The sequence below is a fragment of the Cyprinodon variegatus genome, unplaced genomic scaffold (genome assembly GCF_000732505.1).
Source record: "Cyprinodon variegatus isolate N-32 unplaced genomic scaffold, C_variegatus-1.0 Scaffold799, whole genome shotgun sequence".
Taxonomy (NCBI): domain Eukaryota; kingdom Metazoa; phylum Chordata; class Actinopteri; order Cyprinodontiformes; family Cyprinodontidae; genus Cyprinodon; species Cyprinodon variegatus.
Window position 1 is genome coordinate 55,547 of NW_015151252.1, and position 18,734 is coordinate 74,280.

The 18,734-nt window shown below is 37.9% G+C and overlaps 1 protein-coding gene across 1 annotated transcript in view; it reads right to left on the reverse strand.

Moving 5' to 3' along the window:
- Window positions 1–18,734, reverse strand: part of LOC107098671 (E3 ubiquitin-protein ligase RNF213-like) — a 66,319-nt gene that overhangs the window by 40,671 nt on the left and 6,914 nt on the right. The window contains 12 exon segments of the mRNA XM_015396455.1: window positions 1,816–1,876; window positions 5,728–5,866; window positions 6,318–6,367; window positions 6,459–6,572; window positions 6,770–6,891; window positions 6,988–7,083; window positions 7,274–7,404; window positions 7,798–11,370; window positions 12,817–12,972; window positions 14,247–14,431; window positions 14,551–15,793; window positions 18,340–18,495. Of these exon segments, the coding sequence (XP_015251941.1) occupies window positions 1,816–1,876; window positions 5,728–5,866; window positions 6,318–6,367; window positions 6,459–6,572; window positions 6,770–6,891; window positions 6,988–7,083; window positions 7,274–7,404; window positions 7,798–11,370; window positions 12,817–12,972; window positions 14,247–14,431; window positions 14,551–15,793; window positions 18,340–18,495 (6,026 nt within the window).

Sequence of the window (18,734 nt, forward strand, 5' to 3'; positions counted from 1 at the left end):
CCGCTCCTATCCTATCACCAAAAGGGAAGTGGTGGGTTAATAATGGAAGGAGACACAATGGGTAGCAGCCAAAACGTTGCAATTTCACATAATCCTGACGAGATCCGAAAACCCGTAGCAAAAACTAGCAAGCGGGTGATTATGTATGTTCACCAAGTAAATATTATGTAAATAAACCCTACACTTCTCGCTATAAATGTAATCAAAACCCTTTTAAATGCAGAAACTGATTGAAATTATTGATTTTCCCACTAAAAGTTAGAGAAATCTCAGCCATGTTTATACCAAAATGGTATAGGCAGAAGAAACGTAACAGTACCACAAAAAAATGGCCATTAATGTACCTCCACTACGTTTTGCAATGTGGACCAACGTAGTGGGGGTACATTTTCCCATGAGACTGGGTTGTTTACATGCACCAAACTTTGACAATCCTGCTTTCTTCTAAGATGTTTTTCTCTTGATATCTGATCTAGCAACAACCAACTTGATGGAGGTCAGCGGTGCCCAGAGGTGCCAGTATACGGCAGCCTCGCTTCTGTCAGTGAGCCCCAGGGCAGCTGTGGCTACAATGTATTTTGCCACCACCAGTGTGTGAGTGTGTGCGTGAATGGGTGAATGACTGAATGTAGTGTAAAACCCTTTGGTCAAGTCTCCTTACTTGAAAAAGTGCCATATAAGTACAGGCCATTTGCCATTTGATTCTAGATGGTGATTTTCACTGTGTTCAGTTAGCCCTCACAAATATGCAAAATAATCTGACCAAGTCGCTTAACCTGGTTGATATATGGAGGAATCATGATCCGCTAGAAAGAATATTATTTTTTTCACAAGTTCACAACACATACACTGGGAATTATTATTTTTTGACAGACTCCAAACTGACAGCAACTATTAAGTCATCAATCACCAACATTTTCATCTCAGACCATAGTCCAGTTTCTATGGGTGTGGACTTTGGACTGAAAAACCCCATAGTATAATTAGCCATCTAACCCAAGCTTGTTTAATAATAAAATATTTTTTGAAAAATTTTCACTTCCGATAAAGGACAATTTAGCCTTTGACAACATAAGTTATGTTTTTGTCTAATCTCTGTGGGAGGCCTTTAAGGTTGTCATAGCAGGTTTTGTTTTATTCAGGAACTTTTACAAAAATGGAATAGACCCAAAGCTCCGCAGCTGAAGAAATTATTTTTTAATCCTTGCTTACCCTTTCGCTCCCTAAATTAGAGTGCAACACACAGAGCGAACTTAAAGCGGAAGATCTGGCGCCTATTGTCATGATCATGTCTCTGAAAGCTTACCTAATTGCTCATTTCACTCATCTGTCTAACTCTGCCCGGTTACCAATTATCACTCATCATATCCACCTGCTCCTGCTGCTTTATAAATGGCTCATTCCCAGCTATCTGGGGCCAGATCATTTAATTTGTCTCATTGAAGTTTGGCTTTGAGTTTTGGATCATTACTGAGGCCATATTTCATGTTCTTGTTCTCTGAGGCCAGTGGTGAGAGAGGTTTCAAGAATTTCGTATAGTTCCTCATCATGTCAAGTTTGAGCATACCATAGTTTTTCTGCCTTGTTCTGCCTCTCTACTACTGAGCTTGCTTCTTCCCACCTGAACGTTCTGCCTCAACTCTTCGTGGACTCTGGAACCCTGGACAAGCCTATTCCTGTTCTGATCAGAACCCCTACTGGGCTATGGTCTACTGGATCTCTGAGCCTACCTTTTCTGAATAGTTTCCCTGACCTGGCTCGGATTCATGCTTGTTCACTGGAGCTGCAGCATCTGGTTTACTGTTGGTGGCTCACGCCACATCTTGTTCGCAGTCCATCGGCTGGATCCTACCTCGCTCTAAGAAGATGGACTGAACTGTTAAACCAGGTAAGTGACTCACATGGATAATCATCTTCCGTCGGATTATCATGGATTATCATGTTTTTTTTTATTACCATCAGTGGTGTCAAAAGTACAGCCTTTTGTTTCTTAAGTAGCAGTATAGATACTGCCGTTAAAAAACACTCTGGTAAAAGTTGAAGTATCAACTTGTCCTCTTTTCTCAAGTTAAAGTGAAAAAGTATGTGCTCCTAAAACTACTTAAAGTATAAAAGTATAAAGTAACCTTTAAAATAAACAGCCAGATGCCACTATATGATTTGAAAGCAACATTTTTCGAATATGTCGAAAAGATTTTTGAGATAGGGCGAAGTTGGTCTCTTGTTGATCTCTAGCCTGTGTCCGACCTTTCAGACATTTCAAAATCTTTTTCTGAATCCGACATTGTAGCATGGCATAGACAATTGACGTTTGCAGTTTGAAGAACACCTGCTTGCTTCTGATGATTTCCATTAGCTAACCAATGAGTGTTTGCGTTATATGACTCATCCAATTACACTAGTTTTCACTAGATGTGGATGGAGCCAATGATCTGCATTGGATGGCGCACATGACGTGAAATAAATATTTATAAACATTAAACCGAAGCCAAGAGTAACGAGTAACGTTTGTTTTAAAAATGTAAAGAATAGAAAGTTGTCATGATGGGTTTCAGAAAAGCCCAATATGCAGAACACAACGGAGTCTGATGAAAAGTTTAACGAGTTTATTTAAGCACAATAACATGAACAATGATCCTGGAACTGGTTCAGGCAGGGGAGCAGGTTCACTGGAGTCTTGATCTGAGCTTCCAGCTCACTGCAGAGAACAACAGGGAATAAACACAAAGGATTCTTCAGGCTGAGCTTCCAGCTCTTTGCAGGGAACAACAGGGGGATATCCTCATAGGATTCTTCAAGCTGAGCCCTCAGCTCATAACAGAGAACAACAGGTAAAATCCACATAGGATTCTTCAGGCTGATTCCACATAGGAACCTCCAGGTAAACTCCACATAGAAGTCTTCAGGTTACATCCACGTAGGAATCTTCGGGTTGGCTCACCAGGGCAGATTAGCAGGTTAAGCTCACCTAGAGCTTCAGGCTAGAGACAGGTTTCCTGTGATGCAGCTCTCCCAGAGCTTCAGACCAGAGACAGGGTTCCAATGAGGCAGCTCTTCCTGAGCTTCAGACCAGAGACAGGTTTCCAACTAAGATCAACACTGCGGCGTGGAAGCAAGGTCTGGCAGGAGCTTATAAAGGGGAGGTCTTCAGATGAGTAGATGGAAATCAGGTGTGCTGGAAGGTTCCAGCTCCAGAAGACCCACGGCGCACTCTGCTGGAGACAGAGGGTAATCTCCAGATCCCCACAGTAACTCCAGCCCTAAGGGAAAATAGCAAAGAGCAGAAGGGGATCCTCGGCGCCCTCTGGTGGGCAAGCCTGAGGATCCCAACAAAAGTAAAGATACTAGTGTGAAAATGTAATGAGTAGAAGTCAGAAGTAGGAAGAAAAACAAGTAATGGAGTAAAGTATAGATACCTAAAAAGTGTACTTAAACACAGTAAATAAGTATTTGTACTTCGTTACTTGACACTTCTGTTAACCATAGTTACCATTGATGGATAATGCCCCGCCTCCCCCCGCAGCTGCTGCAGATCCACAGTACCGGTTCCTGATTTTGATAAATGCTTTGAATCTTCCCACTGTCTCGCCTTGAATATTGGGTACTAAGTTCTGGGCTTATGACACCTATGGCCCTGGTATCAATTTTTACAAAGCATTTATTAAAGATCTGGTAACTCTGTTATTGAGAATAATTAAAGAATAATATATTACCTGATTCAATATACGCGGCAAATACTTCTGACCTTTTACGAAAATCTTAGCGAACAGATTTAATAAACATGTTGCAACTAGAATGCACTTGGATCAGGTGGGGTTTACTCCCAGGATATTTTCTTTTTTTATTTCTTTAGATTACTAAATATTGTGTACAGCAAACAAAATAAACCCAAATATGCAGTAGCCTACTTATGCTTGATGCTCACAAGGCATTTGATCAGGTTGATTTGATGTATATGTTGCTGACGATCTGAGAATTTGGTCTGGGTGATAGCTTTAGTTCATGGGTTGCAGCCTGAAAAATCCATTCTTCTGTATTGGACCAATGTTTTGGAAATCTGTCAGGTCATGATTTAAATAAAAAATGTGAACTTAAGCCTATTCTAGATGTGGTCATTACAATGTGATCTGCATAGTCATGGAGACACACAATCATAGTGTTTGTGGCCACTGCCTGCTGATTTTGGACACATTAATTTCCACCCTGTTTAAAGATTGGCGTTTTGTGCTCAAACAAATTAGCATGTGACTTTTTGCATGTGTACAAACAATCCTTTAGAGCAAGGGTAACCAATTAAAAATCAGCGGGGTCCGAATGAAGAAAATCATCAACTACCAAAGGTCCAGAGACATTTTTAATTATAATCTGTTACTTTAAACACAATTTAACACTGAAATAAAATTAGATTTTTATACATCTATGTTATATATTCAATTTACGGTAATAAAAACAAAATAGAAAAATTTTCTATTTTAAAATCTAAAATGTTTTTTTTTTGAGTAGAGAACAAGAAAATTTCAGTTTGGTATATAGACAATTTATTTTATAAAACACTTGAACTGACTCTCTGTTATTTTTTGCTTTCTGTTATTCTGTCTTAATGAGAGCAGTGGGCTTTACACTAACCTGCAAGACTTGAATTGTGACAAATGTATTCTCAAGCACATAATCAAGGTGCCTTTTGTGAGCCTTGATCATTATCTATTTTTGATTATGGTCATGGTGGGGGATCCTGCTTCACAGCAGAAGGTTGAGCCAAACATACTGAAAATGTGCAGGGTCATCTTTGAAGATGCCATTTCACCTTTCTTTCACTAGTTCACCACGCATCTTCCAGCAGTTCACACTTTCTCTGTTCTCTTTTCTGCTTGCCAAAGGTTTGCTTGCTGTATCTAAAAGTGGCCAGCAGCAGTGACCCAGACTGACACAGCTAATTGTCTAATTTGTATCACGTGTAGCTTGGTGCCGGATGCTCCAGAGGGCTTTACCATATTCACAGGAGAAGTGACGGAAGTGAAGACACTGTCGTCAACAAAACATGTGGTAATTTGTAAATGTTTTAAATCAGGTTGGGTCCGGATTAGCCAGCAGGTGGGCCCGGATTCGTACCACGGTCTGCTACTACGGGACCTCTGCTTCAGAGGATCAGTCCCATATTGTTGTTACATTAAGAGTATTTCTGTAATTTGTTGTTGTTGAGCCTGGTTCTGCTGGAGGTTTCTTCCTGTGAAAAGGGAGTTTTTCCTCTCCACTGTTGCTACAAGCATGCTTACAGTAGTGTGAGGGATTGCATTCGAGTCAATGAGTCGATGCAATCAACTGGTTTTCCTTACATAGAAAACGTTAAATCGATTTTACTGGATGATCTGGTGAACTGTAAACTGCCTTGAGGTGAAATGTGTTGTGAATTGGCGCTATATAAATAAACTGAATTGAATTAAATCGTTAAATTCAACTCAAGCAATCTAATTGTTTTTCTTTTTGAGCCAGGTAACCCTTTTAAAACAGATTTTTGTGGCTCCAGTTGGACTTTTAAGTGAAATAAAGGTGTAAAATATCATTGATATAATTACACAAATCAGACTGATTGTTTTATTACCTTTACAGTAGAAAACTCTGTTTTATAACTTACTAACAATAGTAAAGATTGGTCTTTAGTTTAAACAAATAATAATGTGAACATATAAATGATAAAACAAAATGACCAATTCTAAAGACATTTCTTACTTTCCTCCAGCAGAGTAAGCAGGTTCTCAATTCTCGCTGTGCTGAGTTCCCCACTGTCAGCAACATCCTGAAGCATGCCTACAGCAGGCTGGACACAGCTCCTCACCAGATCTGTTGTATCAAAAATACCTCCCAAAACCTGAATAATAAAACAAATGCAAGTACAAAATAAAAAATATAAAAAAAGATTTTTGCCAGATGGATATTAGATAGTAAACTGAATATCTGTTTTGTAATATTATTAACACAAGTGGAAATATGAATGAATGAAAGCTAGATAGCTAAATTATCCCCATGTTACATACTTTAATTTGCCAATGATAATTAGAAATGGTTTAAGTCTTATGAGTTTGCAACTTTGCATCAAAAATTGTGCACAAAATATTTGTTTTCCTGTTACTACTTACTGTATGCCCTTAGTTAATGTAAAATTGATCTTTTTTTCAATGCAGACACTGACTTCTTCGATAGCATAGTTTTAATTTTAGAAGATTTTTCATTCTCAAATTGAAAGATTCGGTATTTTCTATAAAAATCAGCATTAATTTTGAACCATTGAGATTTGTACATGAGTAAAGAATGTTACTTACAGAAAAGTTTTCATTTTGAGGCTTTTCAAGTTGATCTTCAGTTTTCATGGCTTTGGAGAAGAGATAAAAAGTGTATTTATTCAGCTAAAATTAAATTTCCGATGTATAAATACCCTGTTAAATAATAGCAATATAAATTACCCTTGGGTGGATCTTTAAATAGATCACTAATATGCATCTTTTTCAAGGAATGAACATCAGAAACAAACTCCCTTGATCTTCTGAGATCATCAATATGAATAGACCTCCAGGGATCTGTAAATAATTTCATAAGCTTGGTTTATTTTTAGTATTCTGTTATTTAATTTCTTTTTGAGAGGCACAACATGCAAGTTTATGGTACATATGCTTTGATATATTTTATTATTAATAGCAGAAGCAGGGTAATGTGCAAATATGAAATGCTTGCTGAGATAAAAGACTTTATAATTGTGTTTAAGAGGATGACTAACCGCCTTGAAATCCTATATAGGAAGTCCCTCCTTCCATTCGAGGAAGTTTTGTCACAAAGAACACACATGTCTTTGCATCATCTTTAGTGAGGCACTTGTATATCTCATTGACACAGGAGTACCTGATAAGTGCAAAAGGATTTATTACAGGAATGAACAGAAAATAATCAGCTGAGATTTTGCCTCCAAAAATGAAAAAGTGGGATATTTTTACTCACTTGGCTGATGAGACAATATTTCTTTTTTGAAGGTCATCCTCAAACTCGTTTTGGACAATAAGCACTTTGTCCAAGTGTGTTGAGCCAATAAATCCCCTAATGGCAAGACATTGTCATAATGTATTTTATGAAATACAATACAGCTGTAAATATTAAAAGCCTCACAATTGTCCCTTAAACAATTAGCACTCAAGAAGAGCAAAAGAGTGTTCTTTGTTCACTTGGATTAAAATGATAAAGAATGATTAAGAAGATAAATAAAATTATTTATGTTATAGATACATACCTTATTGCTTTAAGGAAAGAGTACTCTGTGTCAAACTGGAGGAGAGATAGCAGCTTAACAGCACGACATTTTATCTCATTCTGCAGTTGTTCAGCATTGGCTGCTGTAAGAAGTCGGGAAAAGGTTGTCACCTAAAATAAAAAGAAGAAAATCACTTTAAAACCCATAATGTAATCCGTTTTATTGTGTATGAAATAAATTTAAACATTTTAAAGCATAATTTTATTTGATACCACAAAAATGTAAAGCTTATATGCATATCAGCTTTTAAGAGGAGCTTTCAAACAATTAATATTTTGCAGAGTTTACTCAACATAACAAATTATATATAAAGGAAATGTCTGCAAAAATGTGAAGGACTTGCAGCACAGGAATATATAAAGTCTCAAAAGGTTGAAGCAAGACTAATAATATCAATGTAGATTCAATAAAAAAAAATCTAATTTCAACTAAACAATTCCCAAAGTTACAATGAGGTGGAAAACTTTTTAAATTTCATAAAAAAGAAAATAAACAAATATTACCTCAGTGAATGACACTTGTGATTGCTCAAACTCTTTTATGTGATATGCAATGTAGTCTCCAAGAGATCTGTGCCTATCCTCTTTGGCATACTCCTTTATCCAAAGTTCTCTTTCATCATCAGAGAGATGAGATTTGTCCAAACGAACTACTGAGTCTGGAGTTGCACAGTTGAGCATAACAGTTTTGGCTTTGTTCAAAGTGTCTTGAACATCTGTTCCATCACTTTCATCCTTGGTCACTTGAAGGACCACAGAGGCACAGGTGTCTGAGTGGTAGCCAATGAAAACATCTCCTGGAGAATAGTCCTTACTTGTGGAGAACTCATGTTCTACTGCGATGAAATTCTTAACCCAGTTCCATAATTCATTAGCAATGTTCCGCTGTCCCAATTTGAGGACAGTGTTGATGTCTAGGCAGTGCTTCTCCAACCTGTTGATAAGTGGGATTGGAAACTGCTCATACACCACTTCTTTTTCTTCAATGACAATGAGCCTGAAATTTGGATGAACTCTGCATTTCACGCGATGTGTTCCTAATCCAAGATCAACATACTTCTGACCCCCTAGAGTCACATAGTATTGGTTGAGTGCATCATACAGGCTTTCATACAGATTCTGTAAGTTCAGGAGCACAACTGTCTGTCCTGTCTCCATGCAAATTTTGATACGATTGATGTTCCTACAAATCTGCATGTACTCCTGGTCCTTTGAGAAGCTGGATCCAAAAATGATCTCTGGATGGATATGATGAGAAGAGAATATTTGTTGCAGAATCTGAAGTGCTGCATAGTTCTTGGTTAGGATTAACAAGTATCGATTTTCCTCCATTTTGCAAGATGGGAGAACACTTTGTTTTATCATTTCGGTGGTGCTGGTGTTGGTATTGGAAAGGTCCAGACAGAATACGTTTGAGAAAATGTCAATCACTTTAACATCATCTTTTCCACTAAAGTTTCTTAGAACTGCTCCAGCGATTTCATCAGTAGTTGGGCTCTCATTTGAGATTTTAGTGATTAAAAATATCATTTTTATCAAACTGTAAAAGTCCCTTAGACCAAAGAAGCCTTTGCCCTCTTTGCGTGCTATCTCATATGCTTTTGCAAATGGTTCAAAAAGATGTTTTATCTTCTGAAGAATGTTTTTTTCAGATGCACAGATTCCTTCAGCACTTTTAATAAGTTCTTTCTCACTTAAATCTCCCCGGGAAACAAAGATCCCACGATTCATTTTGGCAGGATCCAGTGCCCAGTTGGAAATTCCAATGAAACCAACCCTCTGATGAGGCTGTGGCTTTTCATCAACACATCCCTCTTCTAGTAATGGATGCAGTGTTTTCAATGGCATTTTCGGGGAATCCTCAGCTAACCCTATTTCATCAAGAACAACTACTGAGGTGTATTCATCCAGATTTTTGCTCTCTTGAAACCGGGCGCACTGTTTGAATGTGCGAATGATTCCTTCAGGAGTTGAATGGGGACTGCACTGGAAAGACACTAGATGTATCTGCTTAAGTCTCTTAAACAGGTCAGAGTGTGCTGTAGGGCCTTGCATAGCATCTGCAATCAGGGTTTTAGACAGGGATTTAGAGCTCCCTGGTTTCCCAACAATAAACAAGGGAATTCTTAGCTCAATGCAAATTACCATCATAAAGAAGTTCTCTCTCAAAGCTTCATTTCTGGCTATTGTCTTACCCAGGGGTACCCCACTTAGTAGAAGTTCTTGCATGAGATGAATTTCCTGCTGTATTCTTTGTGGTTTGTACTCTCTTGTAAGTAGTTCACTAATAGCTTTCTGATACTGTCCTTTACTCTCGAGGCAAGACTGATAGCATACTCCGGTTGCCATCAAGAGTGACCAGACAACTCTGTCACTAGCAGGGGAAAAATGTGGTATTTCTCTCATTTTATTTTTTTGTTGCAGTGACGTAAGATGATTTTTAAACATAGAGTGATTCTTGTGGAACCACACAAAAACTTGCATGCAACGTTCAACATCTCTCAGACTGACAAAACTACATTCATCGTTCTTCTCCCTCATGAACTGTTGTGATAATGAGCACACATTAGATATCATTGGAATGTGCCGTTCCTCAATCAAGTTGGCTTCTGCCTGCCTTTGAACAATTTGTTTGATATACATTTTTTCAGCTAAATCACTGAGTTGCCCAAAATCCCAAACAAGTGGAATCAAGCTAGGTGGTAACACATGGACACGATACACAAGCTGGCGAAGAGGAATGGAGCCCAGTTTTTCTTGTGTTTCCTGAGCATGGACCCTGTAGCCCAATCCAGAGGCCTCTAGCCTTTCAATCATTTCAGCTGTATGTTTTTTGTATGGGTTGCATGCAGCAATAATCTGCAGCCCTGTTTGAGTTTCTAGGCTTTTTCCTTGAACGGAGTGATCACAGATAATCTCTTTGATGCTGGTGATGGCTTCTGTTGTGTTTGCTTCGTCAAAGAAAAGAACAGAGTTGAATTTATGATTTTCTTTGTTTGACTTTGCTAGACCTTCTGCTTCAACCACTTTATCATAAATCATTTTACATGTTGTTCCTCCATGAACCTTGACGAGTTTCATGTTCTCTGCTGGAGCGCCACACCTTTGCAGTTCACACATAAACTTTATAAGTCTTGTCTTTCCACATCCGGTCTCACCCATTATTATGACTGGGATACCACACCTAAATCGCATGTGAATTGCCATCATTTTGAGGATGTTGTCTGTTGTCAGTTCATAGGTTTCATCAGGATCTGTTGGACATTTGATTCCAAGAACACGGCACAGATGTTCAATCTTGTCAGCTCTAGGGAGCTGATCAAAATCTACGTTAAAGGGGACTCTTTGATGTTTTAGCCCCCTGTAAAGATTTTGAGTCATGATGTTTTCTTTAATTACTTTTCCTGTCGAGGGATTTATGGCATTAAGTCCTTTTTGGCCATTGCTCTTCAAATGAAAGCCTATGAAGGTCATGGATGTGTGATCATCATTAAAAAGGATGTATGGATGAGGTTCAGATTCCCATCTTTTCCGAATAAGGAATGGAGCTAAGTCTTTTTCATTTACTCCTGTTAAGTCAGCTTGTTTTCTTCCAAGGCTCTCATCAGAGATGCATAAGGATGGGGTTGCAAAGTCTTTGGACATTAAGATCATAAACTCAATTACAAAGTTTTTGAACCCTTGAAGGGTGTCTCCAACAAACTCAGCATTACAGAACACTGAATTTTCACAGTCTTGCAACTGAAGATTAAGAAACCAAACAAAATTGCGAAGCTCTGCCCATGATGGATCCAGTACACCACAGTAGAATAAGAATATTTGAAGACAATTCGAATGAGTTCCTTCAATACCGTTGTAAGAGAACTTGTCAAGATTCTCATTATTGTGAAAACGTTTGAGGTACTGGTATGGTCTCTGAAAAGCTTCATTCTGGAAACACTCATCATCCATAAGTGGGTCATCATTTTCAGTGGAAAGATTTTCCTCCCTCTGCATTTCCAAAGCCATGACCTCTTTGGGAGGTCGACAAAACACGTTTGGGAAAACATCAGGGAATGCAAAGTTTCCCTTTTGACCCTAAAGGTACAGAAACATAATGATTTACACCAATACAAAAGCTTTCATACAGTGCATCACATCATTATACAAATTAAACTTCTCTTTTAAAAGCTAACTGTTCAAAGTACAGCAGTTATTTGTACTGTGTAAAACATATTTTTTGTTAAAAAATTCTTGATGTCTAAAAGAAAGCAAATGAAACTAATTGTTAATGACCACAAATATTTTTGTTCTGAAAAATACTACGTTTTTTTTTTCTATATTCCACAATAAAAAAAAATAAAAAATTAAAGCCGCAAGTAGGATTGGGCGGCCCTCAAAGCGCAGCGCCACTTGGCCTATTGCGACCGCACGTTACCTTTTGATTTACTACCAAATGACCAATTTTGACTCTTGGCCATGCCTACGTGCTTTGATGTAGAAAACTTCCTTTAATAACTTTTGATCCCCAATGCCTAAGGATAATATACAGGGAATCTGCAGTATGTAACTCAAAACCTATAGGAGGAGTTTGTTTAAATATAGATGCTATAATGTGCAAATTCACAGTGAAGATTTGAACTTCAATCCAAAAAATGCCAAATTCCTGTGGGGTTCGGACCATGGCTCCAAGAGAGTTTTTCATAGGGTGTTGGTGGGTTACACGTGTGCCAAGTTTCATAATTCTCAGTATTTGCATGGCTCGGGGCTTGTTGTTTTAGTCTCTCTAGGGCAGGGGTAACCAATTAAAAATCAGCGAGGTCCAAAAAAAAAAAAAAAAAAAAACAACAAAAAAACAGAGGCAGACATAATTATAAACCTGTAACTTAAAAAAAAATTAAAAACGGAAAAAAAAGGAAGCAAAACCCCAAAAAGAAGTTTGTTAAAGTTCGATATGAGCAAAAATGAAAAATGGCCAAAAATCCTTCTTTGACCAAAAATGGCTGCATCCTGTGGGTTTTCGGGCATACCTCCAAGAGAATTTTTTCAAGAATTTGAGAAAACCAACCTTGGAAAGAAAAATCAAAACCCCAAGAACTAAGGGTTGACCCTTTTGGAATCCAATAAAAACAAGCAAATTCAAAAGGGGGAAAAACTTTGGCAAAAGTACAAGAGTTTTCATCCATGTTAAGGCCCCCTAAAATCCATCCTTCAAGGCAAAAGAATAATAAGAATCTTACAAAATAAAATAGGCCTTCGAAGCCCTTTACTGCTCAGGCCTACTAATTATTCATATAAAAGTTTTGCTTCTATTTTCTTTAAATTATGAGGTTTATAAGAGGTTAATTTGTTAATTTCTGCCTATGCTCAAAAACAAACAAAGCCGATTTTTCCTTTCTTTCTATGTGGCCTAATAATTGACTCCAAAACTCCCCTCTGCAGAGTTTTGGTAAAAATTTCTTTCAAGTAAAAAGGTAAAAGTTATACAGCTTCACAGAAAAAAACAAAACTGAGACTTCTATCCAGAAAAATCCTTAAACTTACCAATCTTGTGCCACACCTGACTTGATCATTTGTGGTTTCTGTTAATTCCATGACAAAAAGGTGTTTATCAAAACAGTGCCACATTTGCCCATCTGAATCTATCAGGTACCGTAAAAAGAACAACTTGAAAATTAATTCGTCTAGGCCTTTTTGTACCTGAGAATGACATTTTAAAAAGAAAAAAGAAAACTCATTAGGATTATGCATCACCCAAGTCAGAGTCAAACTTATATAGAACAACATTAACCCTGTAAGTATAATACAGTTAAATCTAAATAAAAATGAAGTATTGTGAAAAGCTATAACAAAATTGCTTCTCATTTTTTATTAAAACAATATAATATCAAAATCGTACCAAGGTGGAGATATTTCAAGCTGTTATTTTATAACTTAATTTTTTATGCTTACAGATAATAAGGCATAAACATTCAAAAGCAAAAAAAAGTGGTTGGGGGTTGTTGGCCTAGTTAGGGGGAGTGTTGGCCTGGTGGTTAAAGCAGTGCGCTTGTGCTCTGAGAAGGTCGTAAGTATCCTGTTTGAATCCCACCGCCTGCACTCTGGGTCCCTGAGCAAAACCCTTAACCCCACACATCTCCCCAGCCACAACACAATGGCAGCCCACTGCTCCCCAAGGGGATGGGTTAAATGCAGAGCAAAATTTCTCTAGTGTGAGATCAATAAAGTTAAACTAATAATATTAAATGGTGGTCTTATTTTTGCAATGGAAAGCAAATTCCATTCAACAACTTAAGGGTGCTTTCCTGTGAGGATTGGGGTTCCATGTCATCTGGTGTCTTTGGTCAACTTTTCTGTCCGACACCCAAATCACAGCCATACACTAGGAAATTTGGAGCAACTCATGCCTCCTTCAGATGATAGATTTTATGCAGATACTGATTTCATTTTTTAGCTGGTACAAGGGTTTCACAACACCTACCTGCTTATGTGAAACTCGCCCTTAATATGATAAGTATTGCAAAACAAGCCCCATTCAACTGAAGGCCAACATTTCAACTTGCACTTTTTTTCTCTAGAATAGAAAAGAATAGAATTCAACTTTATTGTCATTACACTATTATAAGTACAAAGCAACAAAATTTTGTTTGAATCTATCCAGAAGTGCTATACAGGATATAAATTTTAATTTACATGTGCACTATGAATGTATTGAATGTGTATGTGAGGACCATCCATATGTTATTGTTCTCTGTTAGTAATGATCATTGTACTGTTCAATTTATTTATTTGGGTTTTTCTTTTTCTTTAAGCCATGATCATCAAAAGTACAAGAAAAATAAGGCATTATTTATCACTTTATATTATAACTAGGCAATATATGAGATTTCACTTCTAAACTGAATGACAAATAGTACACACTCTTTACATAACATTGTAAATATTTAAATGTACTTATCTATGACACCCCTTACCGAAGATGTTACATCAAGGTGAAAAACCTTAATATCTTTTTGCTTTGGAGTGTCGTACAAAGACTTGAGAACTTGATGGTAATCGATTTCCTTTTCGGTGAGGCGAATGCACTTTTTATAAGCTGTTCCCTGTTCAACATTTCTTTCCAGATTTTCATACATCCTTTGAATATACAGGGACTTGCCTAAAAATAATAATAAAACAAATTCTGGTTTAATGGAATATAGTCTTACCAATAATGACAAGGAACAAAGATGTCAACATTAACAATTATATATTGATTGATCTTATATGTAAACTTACCAACACCCGCACGATTTGATGAGACAATGCCAACAGTATAGCCACCTTTAAACATAGCTTCCTTTAGCTCTGAGGGGGATGACAAATGCCTGGACAAATACTTTTGAATATTTTCCAATGGCTCTATAGGTACATAGTCTCTTTTAAACTGACCAAAAGCAGTTGGAATATAGGTGTGTTCTCTCTCAGAGCTACAATATATCACAAGCTTGTAATCATGATGGCTAAATTGACTGCTCAGTTTCTGAAAAAAGTTCTCCATTGCGCAGCTGACATCATATGTTAGTTGGTCTGCCCAAATCATTGTGTAAATCTTCCGGTCAACATCACCTGGTGTGAGACATCTCCTCAGGAATAGCTCTACCTGTTCACAGGATGTTGTTGGGGTACACAAGAGCACTTCATCATAACTTGGTAGTGGCTCATATTCACTGTTCATGTACAAGCAGATGCTTGAAGTCAGAGCCTGGTCATGTGGGCAGATTAGGAGATTTGGTTGTTTTGGGATGAGCCCTTTTGGGAGACTTCTTCTTAGAGTTTTATCTTTTTCAGATAGCACTGGCTGTTCCAATTCATTTTGATCTTTGTTTTCTGAACTAGCCATCATTGTAAATAAATGCCCCAAACTACGCATGTCCAAAAGGTCATTGAAAAACATTTCCTCATTTATGATGAATTTTCTCCACAAATCTTCCAATTCTGTTAGACCAGCAGTCTGGTCTGTATTTTCTACTGAGTCTTCATGTGTTAAACGGCTAAAGAAGACTGTAGATTGGTCATCTTTTTCATTATGTATTTTTTTACACTCAAATTGGTTGGAGAGTCTGTGCCATGTACTCCAGACATCTGAACTTGAGCAGTTCAGTTTGATGAAAGAAAGCATCATCAGTGCTTGCTCATCTAATTCTGTATTAACATTTGGAGGACTCAGGACACTGCATAGATGGAATATTTGCTCTGCTGTAAAGAAGTTTAAATGAAAGTGATCAGATCTAACTTTGTTCACAAAGTTTTTCCAATCACAAATAAACAGCTCCATCTTCCTGGATAGTGCTTCAAGTTGGTCAGTCACGCTTCCATTTATTTCAATAGTAAATGTCTTGCAAAAGTTGATTTCCATGTAGATACATTGGTCACTTTGACTTTTGCAAAAGATCTTTGCTTCCCAGCATCGGAAGAGTGGATTCCCTGCAGCATGAAGATCTACAAATGCTGTGGCAAGTCTCTGGACATTTTCAAAAACCTAAATATAAAGAACATGTATTACTACAATTAATAGAAAATCATAGATAATCAAAGACATGTGCAAATGTATAGACATTAAATAGGATATTAATATTAAAACTGGGTTTACAGGAGAAAAGATATGTATAGTAATCCTATTTTAAATTATAAGGAGTTTATCATCAACATCAAACCAGCTTCTTCTCCAGTGTAATCACTGCCAATAACAGAAACTCCACGTATCGGTTTTCCCTATTAAATCACATCAACCAACCTCTGTACTCTCTACAACCTCACTTGTATCCACCCTTCTTTTGCAACTCCATTATGTCATATTAGCAGAACAAAAATAAAAAACACCCACTAGCACCTTTGTTCTATACCTCATTTTAGCTTCTTGCTAAACAATCACCTATGCACAGATTCCTTCCCACCTTTTCAGCTCCCTGTTCTAAGAAAATACAATACTTATCTGAAAATACAAGTTCTCAACTCATCTAAAACCAAAAATCGTCCTAATACTTTCTTTACTTATGAGCCAATACAACCTCAAAGCCCATGAAGTGAGCCAATAGATTAAACTATGCACATATAAAGACACATTTACACATACATATTTACCCACACACATTTTATTCATATTATTATTACCCATAGCTCACACGACCACAACCATAGCAAGAAAATATGTATGCATCCATGTGCACTATTCAAAAAACTTAAAGGAACTTTGTAGTCAGAGTATAGCATCAAGTTAATTAAACTTCTGGGATATTGATTTGGTCAGGTAAGTAGCAGAGGGTGTTGTCAATCAGTTTCAGCTGCTTTGGTGTTAATGAAATTAACAACAGGTGCACTAGAGGGGCAACAACGAGACAACTATCAAAACAGGAATGGTTTTACAGGTGGAGGCCACTGACATGTTTTCCCCTCCTCATCTTTTCACCAGTTTTACATTTGGCTAGGGTAACTGTCACTACTGTCAGTATTAAGCGCATCCTGGACTCTACAGAGGTTGCACAGACAGTCCGACTCCTCCAGGATGGCACATCAATACGTGCCATTGCCAGAAGGTTTGCGGTGTCTCCCAGCACAATCTCAAGACCAGGGAGGAGATTCCAGGAGACGGGCAGTTACTCCAGGAGAGCTGGACAGGGCCGTAGAAGGTCTACAACCCATCAGCAGGACCGGTATCTGCTCCTTTGTGCAAGGAGGAGCATGAGAAGCACTGCCAGAGCCCTACAAAATGACATCCAGCAGGCCACTGGTGTGAATGTCTCTGACCAAACAATCAGAAAAAGACTTCACAAGGGTGGCCTGAGGGCCCGACGTCCTCTAGTGGGCCCTGTGCTCACTGCCCGGCACCGTGGAGCTTGATTGGCATTTGCCACAGAACACCAGAATTTGCAAGTGCCCTGTGCTTTTCATAGACGAGAGCAGGTTCACCCTGAGCATATGAGACAGGCGTAAAAGGGTCTGGAGAAACTGTGGAGAATGTAATGCTTCCTGTAACATCGTTTAGCATGACTGGTTTGGTGGTGGGTCAGTGATGGTCTGGGCAGACATATCCATGGAGGAATGCACAGACCTATACAGGCTAGACAACGGCACCCTGACTGCCATTAAGTATCGGGATGAAATCCTTGCATCCATTGTCAAACCCCAATGCTGGTGCAGTGGGTCCTGGGTTCCTCCTGGTGCATGACAATGCCCAGCCTCATGTGGCGAGAGTATGCAGGCAGTTCCTGGAGGATGAAGGAATTGATACCATTGATTGGCCCCCACGCTCGCCTGACCTAAATCCAATAGAAAACCTCTGGGACATTGTGTTTCGATCCATCCAACGCTGTCAGGTTGCACCTCAGACTGTCCAGGAGCTCAGTGATGCCCTGGTGGAGGAGGAGGAGATACCCCAGGACGCCATCTTTCGTCTCATTAGGAGCATGCCCCGACGTTGTCAGGCATGCATACACGCACATGGGGGCCATAAATAATTACTGCATATCATTTTGAGTTACTGCAATTAAATTTCAGCAAAATGGACTAGCCTGCTGCATCATTTTTTCACTGTAATTTTTGGGGTGTATTTGAATTCAGCCCTCTGTAGGTTGATAATTTTCATTTCCATCAGATGATGTGACATCTTTTTGTTCCTAACACATCAACCAGTCCATATCAGTATAAATAAACAGCATGATTTTTTCCCCCATTGAGATCTGATGTGTTTTCAAAGTGTTCCTTTAATTTTTTTGAGCAGTGTATAATGACCAAGAATACTCTTTCATATTCACTGTTCACATATTCACATATTCCCATCTCATATCATTTTAAAAAACCCGAAAAAAAAACACAGCACGCTGTTATCCCAGTAAGGACACTGCCTATTCCTGTTTGCTATTGGTTGATCTGTTCTTAAAATATTGCTTTTCTGGTCTTTATTCTTACTGACTGTATATTATTGTATGGTTTCCTTGAGTGCCAAGAAGGGCATCTTTATTTGTTTTCTAATCAGAATTCAATGTTATTATTACATGGTTATAAAAACATGAAATCAATTAACCAAACCTCAGTGAATCGTTCCACTTCCTTTTGATTTTGTTGTTTTTTCCCAGACATAAGCATGAGCTTGTTTTGAAGCTCTTTCAGATCCTCATAGTTATATGTCAAACTTCGTCCTTCTCTATCTTGAATCTGAAGTTTCAGGGAAGTCTCCAAAGTAGGCTGCAGAAGAAAAAGCAAATTTTGTTGTAAAATTTTGCAAACAATCTTAAATGTTTTTGGAGTTTATCAATTTTGTGCTTTCTTTGAGATTGCCATATATATATATATATATATATATATATATATATATATATATATATATATATATATATATATCCAGTCAACCAAAATATTTATAACTTAGATATATCATTCTGTAAGCAGTGCATCATGGCCTATTATTTAGGCCTACTGTTCAA